This window comes from Cucumis sativus, chromosome 7, assembly GCF_000004075.3.
Source record: "Cucumis sativus cultivar 9930 chromosome 7, Cucumber_9930_V3, whole genome shotgun sequence".
In the NCBI taxonomy this organism is placed as follows: domain Eukaryota; kingdom Viridiplantae; phylum Streptophyta; class Magnoliopsida; order Cucurbitales; family Cucurbitaceae; genus Cucumis; species Cucumis sativus.
Window position 1 is genome coordinate 22,026,602 of NC_026661.2, and position 15,377 is coordinate 22,041,978.

Consider the following 15,377-nt stretch of genomic DNA (forward strand, 5'->3'; position numbering starts at 1 on the left):
CTTAATTAATCATTATTTCTCTTTTCTTTTTTCCTTCTAACCTAAAAATTAATTTCTTCAATCTCTATTCATCATATTGTTTTTCTAGTAGAATATTTATAAGAACAAAAATCAAGTCTATTTCTCTTAAATGATTAACTAAATTCATTTTGACAAAAAGGGTGCTATATAAGTTAAATTTAAATAAATTATGAATTTGTTTTTGATAATATATAAGTTTTAGTGTTTTAGAAATATGTTTTTTTTAACGTACTTTAAATATTTTTTTGAAGTTAGGTTATTAGTAATGAATGCACCTTTCAATTATTTAAGGTGAATTTTGGTGTTGAATTAATATCTTAAAAACATTTTGAAAACAATACTAAATGATGATTGAATCTTTATATTTATATTTCTATGTTTGATAAAATTCAATGTTAGATTTGCTATATACCACTTGAGACTTTAGTTTTTTTATAAATACAATAGAAGGGGACAGATGATCCAAACAGCAAGTCTTTGGATTGGTTAATCAAACTAAATATTTTTTTAAAACCAAATTGACAATAACAAAAATATATTTTAGTCTTAGAAAAATTCTAAATTTTTGGATCGTTTAGATTAAGATAATTTGAACCTTATATTGCAAATGAAATTGGGGTATCAAAATTGTTTTATTTTTTAATATACTTTTGCAATGAATTTTGATACTGTTGATGGGTTGGGTATTATTTTTTCTTTCTTAAGATAAAAAGGTATAAAGTCAAATCAAAGTTTATCATTTTGATGAACTTTGATTAGTAGATTAGTTTAGATTTTAATAAGCGGCGGCTCTGACGAATTCAGACGGTGACCGGAGGAGAGTTAGAATTTCTGAAGGGAAGGGGTAAAACGGTAAAAGCGGGTGGGAGAATGAACATGGCGGGCCCGACCTGATGAGTGGGCGACGTGTTCTTGAGTTGAAAGTGGGCCCGTGTTAGGGTCCACAAGGCCGTCCATGAGGACAGTGGGTCCCCATTTGCTCTAAAGAAAAAGGTATGGACGGTGTGATGGTTTCAACGCTTTTGAGCGCCACCGGTGGCCGTCCATCGGGCTGCACTACGCACGTGTGCCACCACACTTCGCATTGCTTTCCTTTTTTATATTCACTTCTCATTCTACACGAAAATTTAGATTTGGAAGTATGTATACGTTCAAACACTTCAATCCTCTTCAACTTTATCGTCTTTTATATAATATATATAAAGAGACTAATTAATATTTAATATTGATAAGTAGTTTAATGTTAACTTTGTTTGTTAATCCTCTTCCAACTTAGTTCAAGTCAATTACAGTTCGAAGTCTGCTGTCAATAAAGATCTGCCACTGATTGTGAGTTAATTATGGTCATGAGTTCGACAAATCGAATGTGAACACATAGACTGAAAGATCGAGTTGACTAAACCGAATCAAAAGGAGTTTCCTTACTCGTCGATGTCGAGTTGACACTTTAATATCGATATCTCTAATTGTGATGTTTTTTAAGCTATTGCTTGTGACCTCGTGAACACAACTCATGTTCATTCTCTTTTGAAGAGGTGTCGTATATGGTAAGAATCTTATAACCCTCCAAAGTTAGTACTACCAATAATGTTTTGTATTTTATGGATAATTATAATTATATTGTTGGGTTAAAAATAAAAGGTTATTTAAAGCTCTTAAATGTTTTTGTATTAGTCACCATTTTTCAAACTTGGTGAATACCAGAAGAAATTCAACAAACTCAAACTTAAATGTTTTTAACTCGGACGATTTAAAACCAAATTCATAGTCTCCTCGTATAGTGTTTAGACCGCATCGATTCATTAAACCTTTCTAACACGAAACAAATCTCTTATAACATTTTGCAAAAAACCTAGCATCCAAAACAACATACTAATTAATTAATAATTATTTGACGAGGATCATGGCTTAGAGAGAAACAGTGAAACTTTTCATAATAGTGGAGAAGTTTACGAGGGATGTTTGGAAAGATATTAGGTTTAGCTCGTTGATTCTAATGATGGTTAAACAATAACAAATTTTTAACGATTGACGTTATCATATCAACAAAACTATCTACTTCTCTAGTCATGTTACTTTATTATAACGCTTGTAAATTTGTTCTAAATCTTTAAATACATAAAACATAAAAAGAAAATTTAATCTGAGAGTTTTCCATATATATTTGCTCACAAAACTAAGGCTAATTAGAAAGGTACCTCAAAACTAAAGGCTAAAATGCTACCTTATGCTACATTTTCACTTGCTATGTTATGAAGCAAAAGCTAATTATTTGGTAATAATGAGATAGGCATGTGGGTGAGTGATGATGGTCTTAGGCTGCCTCCCTTTGTTTTCTTATTGATCTCTTAAATCATTGATCAATATCAATAGTTTGATTAAATTTGGCCCATCCTCACTTCAACCACTTATACTTGGAGTGGCCTTCTTTGTCTTTGGGCTTTTGATATTTGATGTGTAATGGACTTCAATCATTTATACAACCCCTACCCTACAAAAACAAACAAACAAAAAGAAGAAGAAGAAAGGGTGAGTTGGTTAAGTTTAACAAGAACTTTCTAACTCAACCAAAAAAAGAAAAAGATCAAATACAAATATAACTATATAAATTTGTTAAAAGTGTTGAAAATTAGTGCAAACTTAATTTGTCAATAGTTGGATTGGATATTTGTTTGCTATTTTATTCATGGCCGAGTCTTCTAAATAAGATAGATGTGACCTCTACAACATACTTTAATGTAATTTTATTTGAGTTTTTACAGTATATATATTCACTGGATCTATCGACATTATAGTTAAGTGTATAGCAAACGTAAATTCAAACTTCATGAAGGGAAAGATAAATGCTAGACAAATAGAGTGTTTGGATTAGCTTTTGCAAAGGTACGTTTATACTTTTTCGATTCAAACACCCTCAAACTAAAACTTAAAATTTAAAATTTAGATTTAGAAATGGAATAAAAGATTAAAAATAAATTATAAAAAATATTTTTAAATATAATAAAATAAATCAAAATATTTATAAAATATGGTAAACTTTTAGATCGGTCACTAATAAATAACAATAATGTAGTAAGAAAAATGAAAACGAAACTCGGGACATTTTTTAAAATTACAGACTATAACAAATTTAATTTTGGATTATATCAACGATAGAAATTAATAAACATTTATCCGTGTCTATCAATGCCACTGATTATAAGTAATTAGTGTGTATCGATTATATTATTGATAGAATATGAAAATTTTGTTAAATATTTTATTAAATTTGCTATTTTTTTACGATTTTCATCAAAATTACTATTTTTAATTTTATTTTCATGCAGTAAAAAGTGAAAAAAGGTTATAATAATTATTTAATACACAATTCATTATAATCAATCTATTTTTTTTTTCTAACAACGCCTTTCACGAGACATCCTCTCTCAATCCTCGGCATCGAGCGGAAAAACAGTATCGTTCAACCCTCAGCTTCTCCTAACGTCCCCCGTCCTTCTTCTGATCGTCGCCACACTACTTCCTCATCGGGAAATGAAGAAGGTCGGCAAGGTTCCCTTACCTTCACTCAATCTCTCCACCCTTTTCCTCCTCCTGCTTCTCATATCCTCCGTCCACTCCTTCTATCTCCCCGGCGTCGCTCCACGGGATTTCCAGACTGTACGTTCTCAATTCGATCACTTCTCCTTAATGTGTTTGTTTTCTTTCTTGTGTTTCTTCAACTTGCTGTTGCTTTTTCCCATTGAAATGTTTTTCACGATCTGCGCTGTGGCGAGTAGTTGCGGTTTTTGGTAGTTTGTACTGCGGGGCAGTCGGATCTAGGTTTCTGGTGCTTGATCTGGTCTTTAATTGCATATGTTCTCTTCATATCGTGGTATCCGGACATTTCTAAACATCATTGGATGCTGTGTTCTGTTTGCATATGCTGTGTTCAATTATGTGTTTATTTAAGGGAAAACACATCGCATCTGCTTACTTCACGGCAATGAAACGTAGGAGTGATAGTGATACCACATTATGTGTAAACGTGTTGTGGTATTCGTTTCTGTCATTTGAATTGCTTCAAATTGTACTCGCTACCGTGTTTCACTACTCGATGCCAAACCATATCGGTATAGTAAAATGGTAAAATTCAACTGTAATCGTCGTCCACGCTGTGTTCAGTTTTCCAACACTGTTAATTTTCTTATTGTAGTATGTTCAGGTCTTAGAAATTCTCACTTTTGACCTCTTTTTCTACCTTCCATCTGTTATCATGTGCTAAATTCCTACGAATTGATGGAAATGGTCTTCCAAACAGGGTGATATTCTTCCAGTCAAAGTGAACAAACTGTCATCCACAAAAACACAGCTCCCATATGATTACTACTATTTAAATTATTGCAAGCCCAAGAAAATTACTAATAATGCAGAAAACTTGGGAGAAGTTCTCCGAGGTGACCGCATTGAGAATTCTGTCTATACTGTGAGTATCTTGCCTGTTTTTAGAAGCAATCTAAATATTGTACAGATTCTTCATCTTTAATGAAACTACTGTACTTTATTTATTAACCTGTCTTTGGTGTTTCTAAATAATTCTCCAGTTCAAAATGAGGGAGGAACAGTCTTGTACTGTTGTCTGCAGAGTAACTCTTGATGCTGACTCTGCAAAGAATTTTAAGGAGAAAATTGATGACAAATATCGAGCGAACATGTAAGTTCCAGATGTAAATCTCTATGTTTTTGTGTTCAATGGTATTCTGTTTTGAGTTTTGAGTTTTTACTGTGAAATTTAAAGTTTCACTTTGTAGTTTACTCCAAGTAGGCTATCACATATGCCTTCCCTTGCGACATTTCTATTAGTTTTATTCATTGTTCTTACAATGTGCTACCCTCCCATGGATATGTAGGATCTTGGACAACCTTCCTGTTGCTGTTCTTCGTCAAAGGAGGGATGGAAATCCATCAACGACTTACGAACATGGTTTCCTTGTTGGATTCAAAGGGAATTATGCTGGGGTATGACTTTGATGGCAGTTAAAATATGAAGTTTTCAGTTTTTATTTTTCTAGAGCTTTTATATTTTCGTTAATATATTTATTCCCTTTACCATCACAGAGCAAAGAGGAAAAATATTTTATTAATAACCACTTGAGCTTTAGAGTCATGTTTCACAAGGACCCTGACACCGATCTGGCTCGAATTGTCGGATTTGAGGTTACTCCAAACAGGTTTCTCTTTCCCTGTGCCCTTGCATATTAATTTTTTACTGTTTTATATATTAAGGTCCTGAACAATTGGTTCTCTAGTTCTCTTATTCCCTTTGAGTGCTATTTGATTCAAGGCACTTCATTCATTGTTTCTCAATGAAAGTGTGCCTATTCATAGTTGATAATATATGCATATATAATCAGTACCGTAGCGTAATTTTTCTCCGTCATTGTTTTGAACAGTATTAATCATGAATACAAGGAGTGGAACGAGAAGAACCCCCAGCTACTTACATGTAATAAGGACACAAAAAATTTAATCCAAGGCAGCACTGTTCCTCAAGAAGTTGACACTAATAAGGAGATTGTGTTTACGTATGATGTTTCATTCAAGGTACGGTTTTCACATATCCTTGACTATTCCTTAACTGTTCCTCTGATATTGCAGTTATAAACTGGGTCCTGATCTTTCCTCAGGAAAGTGATATCAAATGGGCTTCTCGATGGGACACCTACCTTCTCATGAATGATGATCAAATTCACTGGTTCTCCATTATAAACTCTCTAATGATTGTTCTCTTCCTCTCTGGAATGGTGGCCATGATCATGATGAGAACTCTGTATAGAGATATTGCCAACTATAATCAGTTGGATGCCCAAGATGAGGCTCAAGAGGAAACAGGATGGAAACTTGTGCACGGAGATGTGTTTAGACCACCCATCAATTCTGGTCTATTGTGTGTTTACATTGGCACAGGTGTTCAGATCTTCGGTATGACACTTGTAACAATGATATTTGCTCTGCTGGGTTTCTTATCTCCTTCCAACAGAGGAGGGCTTATGACTGCTATGGTCCTTCTGTGGGTTTTCATGGGTTTATTTGCTGGCTATTCATCAGCTCGTTTATACAAAATGTTCAGAGGTACCGAATGGAAGAAGATAACGCTGAAAACTGCCTTTATGTTTCCTGGTATTCTTTTCTCAATCTTCTTTGTCCTCAATGCTTTGATCTGGGGAGAGCAGTCATCTGGGGCAGTGCCATTCGGAACAATGTTTGCTCTTTTCTGCTTGTGGTTTGGTATATCAGTACCATTGGTGTTCGTTGGCAGTTACTTAGGTTTCAAAAAGCCAGCAATTGAAGATCCTGTGAAGACCAACAAGATTCCTAGACAGATACCCGACCAAGCTTGGTACATGAAGCCAGTCTTCTCCATACTGATTGGGGGTATTCTTCCTTTTGGGGCCGTCTTTATTGAGCTCTTCTTCATCTTGACATCAATATGGCTCAACCAGTTCTATTACATATTTGGTTTCCTCTTCATTGTATTTGTCATCCTTCTGATTACTTGTGCGGAGATAACAATTGTGCTGTGCTACTTCCAATTGTGCAGTGAAGATTACCACTGGTGGTGGAGATCTTACTTGACTGCTGGCTCCTCTGCGCTATATCTTTTCTTCTACTCAGTATTCTACTTCTTCTCCAAGTTGGAAATCACCAAGTTTGTTTCGGGGATTCTCTACTTTGGCTACATGGTTATCGTTTCATATGCATTCTTCGTGTTGACAGGAACCATTGGATTTTACGCTTGTTTCTGGTTTGTTAGAAAGATCTACTCGTCCGTGAAGATCGACTGATCTCCTGCTTATGGCTCAGAAGTTGTTCAGGTCAGAGTATATGAATCGAGTTAAAACGGGAAGAACTGGGAAGATGAGAAAATTTCCAATTAGATTGGCCTTTTATTTGGATATTCAGTGTGGATTATTTACTCGTCTCTCAGTCAAATTCCCTTTTTCATGGTAGAGTTTAGGTACTCTCTTTGTCTTTTTCTCCTCCTCCCTTCCCTTACTTGCACTATTTGTTAAGAGTTTCGCATCTGTTCTTATGGTGTACAAGAAACAGGGATGGTGATTTTGGAGCTTTTTGTGGTCATAATATGAATAATTTTACTGATACCAAATTTTCATCTTTAATCTCTGAGTGTTGGTTGTATTCAGGAATATGCTGTGTTGCAATTGGCTATTATGAGATTTTTTTTTTATGAAATGTAGATTATCCTTTTAGAACAAGGAGTTGGTTGAGAAAAATGTATAGAGGAAATTTAAAAAGCAAAACCATAGAGTGTGATTCTTAAATGCTTAAAATTACTCGTCAAAATCAAATTCAAAAGTAAAATTAAATATTAGATTTGAAACGCATTGAATTGGAATGATTGACAATTTCAAAAAACTGTTTGAGCTATTGTTTTTAGTTTATTATTATTGTCATCATAATCATCTTTGGCCTGGTAAAACTATTGATGTTCAATTTTGACAATTTCAAACTATTTTTGGGTTTCAATCCACGTACAAATTAATTATAAGTTTTGTTTACATCCAACCCTATGTTGTTTTGTTTTGTGAGATTAGTCAAGGTACATGTAACCTAGTCTAAACGTTCAAAGATAAAATATCTTTTTTGAATAATAAATCCCTTATTTTTCTCGAAATGGAAGTTTTTCTCTAACGCACTACTCACTCGTTGATTGACACAATAAAAATGTTAGTTATAATTGTAAGCATTAAAACAATTCCTTTTCTTCAAAAGTTGCAAGAATAATTGTGAACTTGAACATTTGACGATTACGACACATGTACTTTCTCTAACCTACATTTTGAATCAAACTCCACCTCATATCATATATGAGATATTACAAAAAAAAACAAAAAACAAAACAAAACAAAAGAAACATATACATAATTCACATTGTTGGTTTTTGAGTTTTCGTCCCTTCAAATCCATTTAAAAACATGTTACATCATAAACTTGATCCCTATGATTTGATTGTACTTATCATATATAGTCCTTAACACAATGATTGTTTAATCTTTACAAGAGCTTTCCTCAAATCAGAGTGACAACTTTAGTTCAATTTAACCAAAAGAAAATGCAACATCAGGGTTTCTATAGAAATGTATGGAAATTTTGTCATTGACAAAGTTGACAAAGTTAATAGTCAGTTGACTACAACTACAGGCATCTGATGGTACTAAGACAAAAAAAAACCTAATGTGATTGGCCAACTTCCCTAAAAATCCTACCTGGTAGAGAGAAAAGAGGTATATTTACTTGAGCAAAATCAAGAAGCAGCAGGCTGCTTAACAAAATTCCTGCTAGGTACTACAAAGTGTTTTATTTTTGGATTTTCATGCTGCAAATCTGATCTTTTTGTTACAAGAAAACAAAAGCAAACTCATCACTTGCATCAGCTTGAGCATGATCTCAGTTTCCCATTCCTTTGCCTGCATTAATATTTAGAAGGATACCATTGTTACCAAGTCCTCACATCTGTTACAAACAATGAACTACCAAAGATGATGATGTCTTACCAAAACGAGTCCTTTTTTTCTTGTGCTAGTAGTTCTTCGAACGACATGTCGGTAAATTCAGAATCGATATTTTCCGTTGGCTTCTCAGATTTTGCCATCAACTCCATGCACGTACCAATTTCTAGCATCTTGAATATCAGAAGTTTTAGAGAGAGAACAGTTTTCATCTATTATGAGAAAAGCGTGACAGAGAAGTGAATTTGATCAAGTGAACTTAAAAAGGGTATTAACTATAAACGGGGGATGGGATACAGAGGCTACAACAGACCAGCAGCGTGCTTCCTGATTTCTATGAAGCATCAGCATCAAAAAAGTTGTAAGCGTAAGAGACTAGAGGTAAGAGTAATACCTTTTTGTATGCTGGAGAGAGTTTAAGCTGTTGTTGAAGCCAGTTATAAACGAAAGTGTCCTCCTCTAGTCTTTTCTGTTCCAATTCTAACTTGTATATCTAAGGCAACAACAAACCAACAAATTTGAGTACATGAAACTTTTGGCAACAAATATCAGGTTATATCATGTCACCAACCTGCTGTTGAAGTCGATCGAAGGAGGATCTGTCTGCCTTGTAAAGCAGAGCTTTCGTTATGGTGAACTTTCGGTGGATAACATCAGCTCTGTCAGTAAAAAAGTTTATATAGTTGGCAATGTAATAACATACAAAGGGAAAAACCATAGGATGATTCTCACAAGCAAATGTAACCTAACCTAAGGTAAATCGTACTTAACAAGAAGTTAAAGAAATATATATGAACTCCAGAAAGAAAAAGTCTACTGAATTTGACAGATGAAGAGTCGAGAGAGAAACACCAATATAGTTGAAGCAAAGATATGAAGTTTACTTGTGCTGCAGCTTGCTTCTAGCGTTAATTAAGCAGTTGGCGAATTGACGGACCTGCATTTAAAAGGAAAACAGAAATAAACTGCAGTGCTTCAGTGTTTAGAACTCAACCCTCTATAAGTCTAAATTCTAAAAACACCATAGTCATCAGCTAAAAACAGGAGTTCTCACAGACCGCAGTCCAACCAAAACATCACATCGTATCAATTAAGCTGATATCAAATGGAAACTCGATTAACTACAATCATTCTAGATAGAGTTGTTATTCAACGAAGTCCAGGAAATATTAGCAATATTACTGTATGTCTGTTCCTAGGCAACCTTGCAACACATTACTTACCTCACAATCTGTCTTCAATATATGAGAACATATATTTCAAAGGAGATTCGAGCTATTGTCGAGGAAGATAATTTAAGGGCGTTATTTTACACATATATAGGAAGGATTGCACTAGAAGGTATGGGACATTTTTGTATGGATGACCTAATACTATCTGCGTTAGTGTAAAATGACCTACTCCTAAAAAATCGATGAAAACTAAAAATGGCGATAGGGCTACTACAATATGCAGGTGGGAGGGCACCCGAGAGCTTGACTGGCAACTCGATGTTAAAGTGTGCTAATGACTAGAATTGGGGCACCCGTACAAAAATCTTAGACAATGAGTTGCTAATGGCAGAGCCAAGGTGAAGTAGAAGAACTGCTGCAGAAACTCTCTAATTGAAACACAGACAATAACAGAAATGAAGTTTACAGGATGTTAAGCAAATATTGTAAACGAAAATTACTACCAAAACAAAAAGAAAATATGATTCATAAGATACAAGAAAGAACACAAAACCTGAGCCAATGTCAATTCCTTTGATTCCTGACACTTCATTAGTTCATCATACTGCCGTTTAATCTTCCTCTGAATCACACTAGTGGACGATGTAAATGGATACAACAATGTCAATTCCTGCTCAGAACCAGTTCCAACATCCGTTCCCCATTTTTCATTCTCATCTCCATCTTGCAAATTCGCCCTCTTCTTCTTTGCCTTCTTCTTCTTTCTCTTTCCCCCTTGCTCCTGACCAGAATCTCCAAATTCCTTATTCAATCCATCACTCTTCAAATCTAGGTCATCACATCGCCCTTCAACAAAGAAACTTGCCCATTTAGGAGAATCCGGCGGTAAGATCTCAAAGAGAAGCGAATGAGTCAAACAAGTCCGGTCAGTTCCATTGCCACAATCCGCCACAGAATTCCCAATATCAATTTTCTCAGGCTCAATTGGGTTACTGATTAGTTGCTGATGCTGTCCAAATTCGATTTTTTTCACCCTTTTGTAAAGAAAAAACGATAAAACGAGGACGAAGAAGGTGAAGAAGAGGAAGAAGGAGCATAATAACAACATGGGTATGTCTCCCTCAGATAAATTAGTAATTCGAAATGGGAAATTGGGGAAGAAACGGGACAAATATGAGTGTAAAGCCGCCATTGGAGGGCATCAACAAAGAAGAAACTAAAGAAAAAAAAAAAGGAAAACCCACCAGAGAGAGAGTGAAAACAAGAGGATTGAATCAAATTGAGGTTCGGATTGGAAGCTGAAAGAGGATAAATTCAGTTGGTTCTTGAGTGAAATGGGTGTGAAGAAGAAGAAGAAGAAGAATCTTTGAAAGAAAAATAAAAGAAATCTATCTTTAAATTTCAATTCGGAAGCGGCGAAAACGCGGTATGAAGTCACGGTTTCTGAATATAGAAGTGAGACTTATTCAGTGTGGACTTCTAGTCCTTCGCTTCCGTAAGCCGACAAAGTTACCGTCAATACTTTACCGTCTTTTTTATTTTGTTAAGATAACGCTTTGCAGCTCTAAGTTTTATTCTATATTTTAAAATTATCCTCTAAACTTAGTATTTTAATCGAATGTATCCTTAGCTTTCAAAATTTCTATTACATCTTCAAACACAAGCTAGAGTGGGATGGTTTAATCGAATTAGTATGACCTTCCTCTTTACCCAACCAACAAAATTCAAAGGAGTATCTTCTAATTATGAAAACCACATGTGTGATGTAACCTTCAATTTAATGTAGCTTTGTCAAAAAGATTACATGTAAAAAGAAAATTACAATAAAAAAGTTTTCATCTTTCATCGCTGGCTTCTCGAATATAGTTGAAATAGTTTTTCTCGGTTCTTTTTGATTGAGATCAACTACTCACATTTGAATAATAAAACTAAACTATCTTTTTTAATGAGATATCTTTTATTATTCATGATTGTAATGTAGTATCTCACGATTTGACTAGTTTTGCTTCTAAAAAACGAAACTCGAGAATTGATAGTTCATCTGATTGAACGATTTTAACAAATTGTTTTGAAGGGGACTACTAGTGAAGATTAAATTTTGAATGGCTACTTTTAGGATGACCATATCACAAATGAAATCAAAGCCTAAGATTGACGGTAGGACCTGCTGACGAACGACCAAAGTCAGTCACCAAAATACAAAACACCAAGAAAAAGTGAATCTCAGACTTCGTCGGAAATGAGCGAAGAAGGACTTCCCAAGCTCTACGCCAACAAACCCACGAAAGGTACCATTCCAAAACTCATAACCCATTTCCCCAATTCTTTATTTATTCATAGTTGAGCCACAAAATGGTTGCTCCAACAAGCGATTCCATTCAATAATTCATTTCAATTATTGGGGTTCTATTAAATAATCGATGATAAATCGGCTTTTAGCTTTTTTTCCATCTCCAAGCAGCTCAGATCAAACAATTTCAAGAACGGCACAAAGCCGGAGACGCTTCTTCTTCAGCATCATCTAACATGGCATCTGCGTCTTCTTCTCCTCCACCGCCGCAGCCTCCGAAGGAATCGTTTGCAAGACGATATAAGTTCTTATGGCCCATGCTTTTGACTGTCAACCTTGCTGTTGGAGGTAATTTTCTTCTTGCATCTTGCGTGTGTTAGTTTCTGGTTCTTGTGTTAGTGTGTTAGTGTGTTTGATCCAGAGTGTTAAATGCCAAGATGGGTAATCGCTTGTTTTGATTATATTATTGTTACTCGGGTGTTCTTGGAGTCTTTGTATTTAGGATTTGTTCTCTCTACTCTACAGAAATTTGTGGTGGACCAGTTTCTTTAGATTGTTAAAGCCTGCTCTCTTTTTTCTAATACTTGTAAATTTGGGTCTCCCATCCTAGCTTTGTGGTTACCTTTAGTTCGGATGATTTCTTTATGTTTTGTTGTTTTGCCACTAACATTGGCATGGAGTTGGGAATGATCATTTTCTTTTGTGATTCAAGAATACACGGTGTGATTCAAGAAACCACTGGGATTTGATATTGATCAGAAACTAAATCTAAGCGTGCGCAATAAGCTTTCTGATGATTTCATGGAATGCTCTCTTCGATTGAAGGATGGTCTGCTATGAAAAACTAGCTCAATAGTACTTTTCAGTTGTATTGGTTAATCTAAGCCTTGTCATGGAACCATTAGTGGGTTAATTGGAGATGATTTTTGCTCGAAATTGACATATTTTGGTGAGTGGTTGAGAGGTTGGTATCAGAATTGTCTCCAATCCAGCATTGTTTCCATCTTCCAGTAGGGGAAAGCGTGGCTAAATTAAAGCCACACTAAGACAAGACTAGGTGACTTCATCGTCAATGTTCTTATCTAGCTTTTGGACAGAGGGAAATGCAATAACCAAATGTAGGGTTTTTTGATGGGGAGGGATGATTTAATCTCATCAACTTATGTTGCCAATGACACTATCTTTTCTTTCCCCAGGAAGGGCAGATCCCTCCTTTGACCTTTCGCGAACCCTTGAAAAAGAATCCTTATAGTTTCCCATCTAGCATTCTGCCCTAGGATTCTATGAGGCGAGAGCTCTATCTATGGTGTAACTCATCTCTATAGCAAACTCCTCAGTGGACTACTATCATATCAAATGTCTTTTCAAACATTTTTATATTTCAGGGACCTAATAGGTGCAAATTATGAGAACTTAAGAACTGAAAACTTGTAGTTTAGCCTTAATTTATTGATGAATAATGAAAAACACATTCTTCTAAAAAATAAAACAAAATCAAATTTTTATTAAGAAAATGAAAGGATAGTCTCCAGGGCAAGGGCAACACAAGAAAAACAATTCAAACCAAGTGGAGCCAAAATAGAAGGCCTACGGGACCCTTTCAAACAGCAGAACAAAAAATTTCCTCCAATCTCTTTATAATTAGATGTTTTCCTTTTTTTCATGAAGAGGTGGTGATTGAACTATTACAGTGTATTAGCTTAAGAGGTTGCAAGTATTTTGTGGAACAATGCAGTGCACACAATCCTTTGGAGGTTGGCTCGAAAGAAACCAAAGGATGTTTCGAGGGATGGAGGGATTAATTCTTATTCTTCCTTTTGGTGCATCCATAACAAATTTCTCTGTAACTACGATCTTTTTCAAATTATTTCCAATTGGGAAGCCTTTTTAGTCCTGTGGTTTCTTTTTGTAGATATCTCATCTTTCATCTCTTTCGTATATGCCCTTTTGATACAATACAATTATCAGTTTATTATTAAAAAAAATATAAGAAAAAATAAGGAAAAATAAAAAATATTTTTCATTTCTTAAATATTTCCCCATAGACTTCTCCTTCTCTCCTACTCCTTTGAAAAGTGAACTAATATTCCTCCTTCTTTTGGATAAGGTTTCCACAGATATAGACATATACTGCAAATGACCTGCTACCAAAACTGACCTAACTCATATTTTTGCATACTTATATCTTTTATCATCCTAGGTTTCTTTTGTCTCCGAAGGTGGTCATTTCCTTACATACATACATACATCCGTGTGCGCGTGCACAAACATTGAGAAGTTTGGGTTATTTGAGCTACATCATATAGTTTCTACTCTTGGTGATGCAAGTACGGTATTAAGACAACATGAGAATTGAATAATGGTCCTTCTTGGCCATAATCTAGTGTCTTGAGATTATGATATGCATGTATTAAATCTTGATAGTCCTGTTATTCTTTTCATTTCCTTTTGAGGATGATAAACACTTATTAAAAAGCCCTAATCTAAAGGAGCCAAGCTCCCCATTTTGTCCTCCACCAGCTGTAAGTTGTGTGCCTTTTGCAAGGAAATATAGAATAGAATATATTGAACATTTAATAATAGGTTTGATTCATCTTTTCAGTGGTTTGGATGGAGGGTCGGGGCATGGAAATTTATCATCTTGCAATTGTTTGGATTCAGTAGTTGTCATTGTTTTTTGGAACATTTACTTGCTTTCACACGAACTGAGATAATTCTTTTCATTGTGTAGCTTATGTGTTTATGAGGACAAAGAAGCAAGATGAACATGTAGCAGAAGAAGAGGCTGCCCCGGATTCAGCTAAAACCACTAAGATTGCTGCTCCTGTTGTTGAGGAATCATTGGCCAGACCAGTCGTTGTGGAGCCTGTGAAGGTAAGAGAACCGATTCCGGTGGACCAGCAGCGTGAACTTTTCAAGTGGATTTTGGAAGAGAAGCGCAAGATAAAGCCAAAGGATCGTGAAGAGAAGAAACGCATCGATGAAGAAAAAGCAATTCTCAAAGAGTTCATCCGGGCAAAATCTATTCCTAGTATTTAAAAACTTTACAAATGTTGCACGCAAAAACATACTGATTATTTTAACATTGCTGGTGGAATCTGAATGTTGTCATTTGTATGGTTCTAGAACGGTGTTTACGTTTCAAATACTCAAATCCTCTCTACCCACACACAGCATGCCAGTCAACAGGATGAGCACGAGAAAAACAGCTGTGAAATTCATTTTGCCAACAGAACATAAATTTCACTGTTGAGGAAAAAATATAGCCAGGCTTTTTTGGTGTTTGTTTGTCTTTAGGTTGTATGAGGAGAAACATCCATTTTATTAGAACTCAACTTGAGAAAAAATCCAAAGGAACAAACTTCTGCAAGTTGTAGAGTTCACGTG

At 35.1% G+C, this 15,377-nt stretch overlaps 3 protein-coding genes across 5 annotated transcripts; 2 read left to right on the forward strand and 1 right to left on the reverse strand.

Moving 5' to 3' along the window:
- Positions 1-3,381: 3,381 nt before the first annotated feature.
- On the forward strand, positions 3,382-7,205 carry LOC101218303 (transmembrane 9 superfamily member 7). The gene is made up of 7 exons (XM_004141630.3): positions 3,382-3,678; positions 4,319-4,483; positions 4,602-4,711; positions 4,908-5,016; positions 5,116-5,228; positions 5,451-5,601; positions 5,685-7,205. The coding sequence occupies exons 1-7, from the start codon at positions 3,553-3,555 to the stop codon at positions 6,840-6,842; spliced, it is 1,932 nt and encodes a 643-aa protein (XP_004141678.1). The 5' UTR covers positions 3,382-3,552; the 3' UTR covers positions 6,843-7,205.
- Positions 7,206-7,997: 792 nt separating this feature from the next.
- Positions 7,998-11,130, reverse strand: LOC101218544. The gene is made up of 6 exons (XM_004141631.3): positions 10,254-11,130; positions 9,413-9,465; positions 9,100-9,187; positions 8,923-9,021; positions 8,574-8,701; positions 7,998-8,486 (listed from the first exon to the last, which is right to left on the reverse strand). Exons 1-6 carry the CDS (start codon positions 10,890-10,892, stop codon positions 8,450-8,452), a joined length of 1,044 nt encoding a protein of 347 aa, XP_004141679.1. The 5' UTR covers positions 10,893-11,130; the 3' UTR covers positions 7,998-8,449.
- A 697-nt stretch (positions 11,131-11,827) lies between these two features.
- On the forward strand, positions 11,828-15,351 carry LOC101218777. 3 transcript variants are annotated; one of them, XM_004141632.3, is made up of 3 exons: positions 11,828-11,988; positions 12,162-12,338; positions 14,722-15,351. In XM_004141632.3, exons 1-3 carry the CDS (start codon positions 11,940-11,942, stop codon positions 15,027-15,029), a joined length of 534 nt encoding a protein of 177 aa, XP_004141680.1. In that variant the 5' UTR covers positions 11,828-11,939; the 3' UTR covers positions 15,030-15,351. The 3 variants fall into 3 exon arrangements, with proteins under 3 accessions (XP_004141680.1, XP_011659646.1, XP_031744691.1); XM_011661344.2 differs by having other exon boundaries at positions 11,841-11,988; positions 12,159-12,338; XM_031888831.1 differs by having other exon boundaries at positions 11,848-11,988; positions 12,140-12,338.
- The last annotated feature ends 26 nt before the right edge of the window (positions 15,352-15,377 follow it).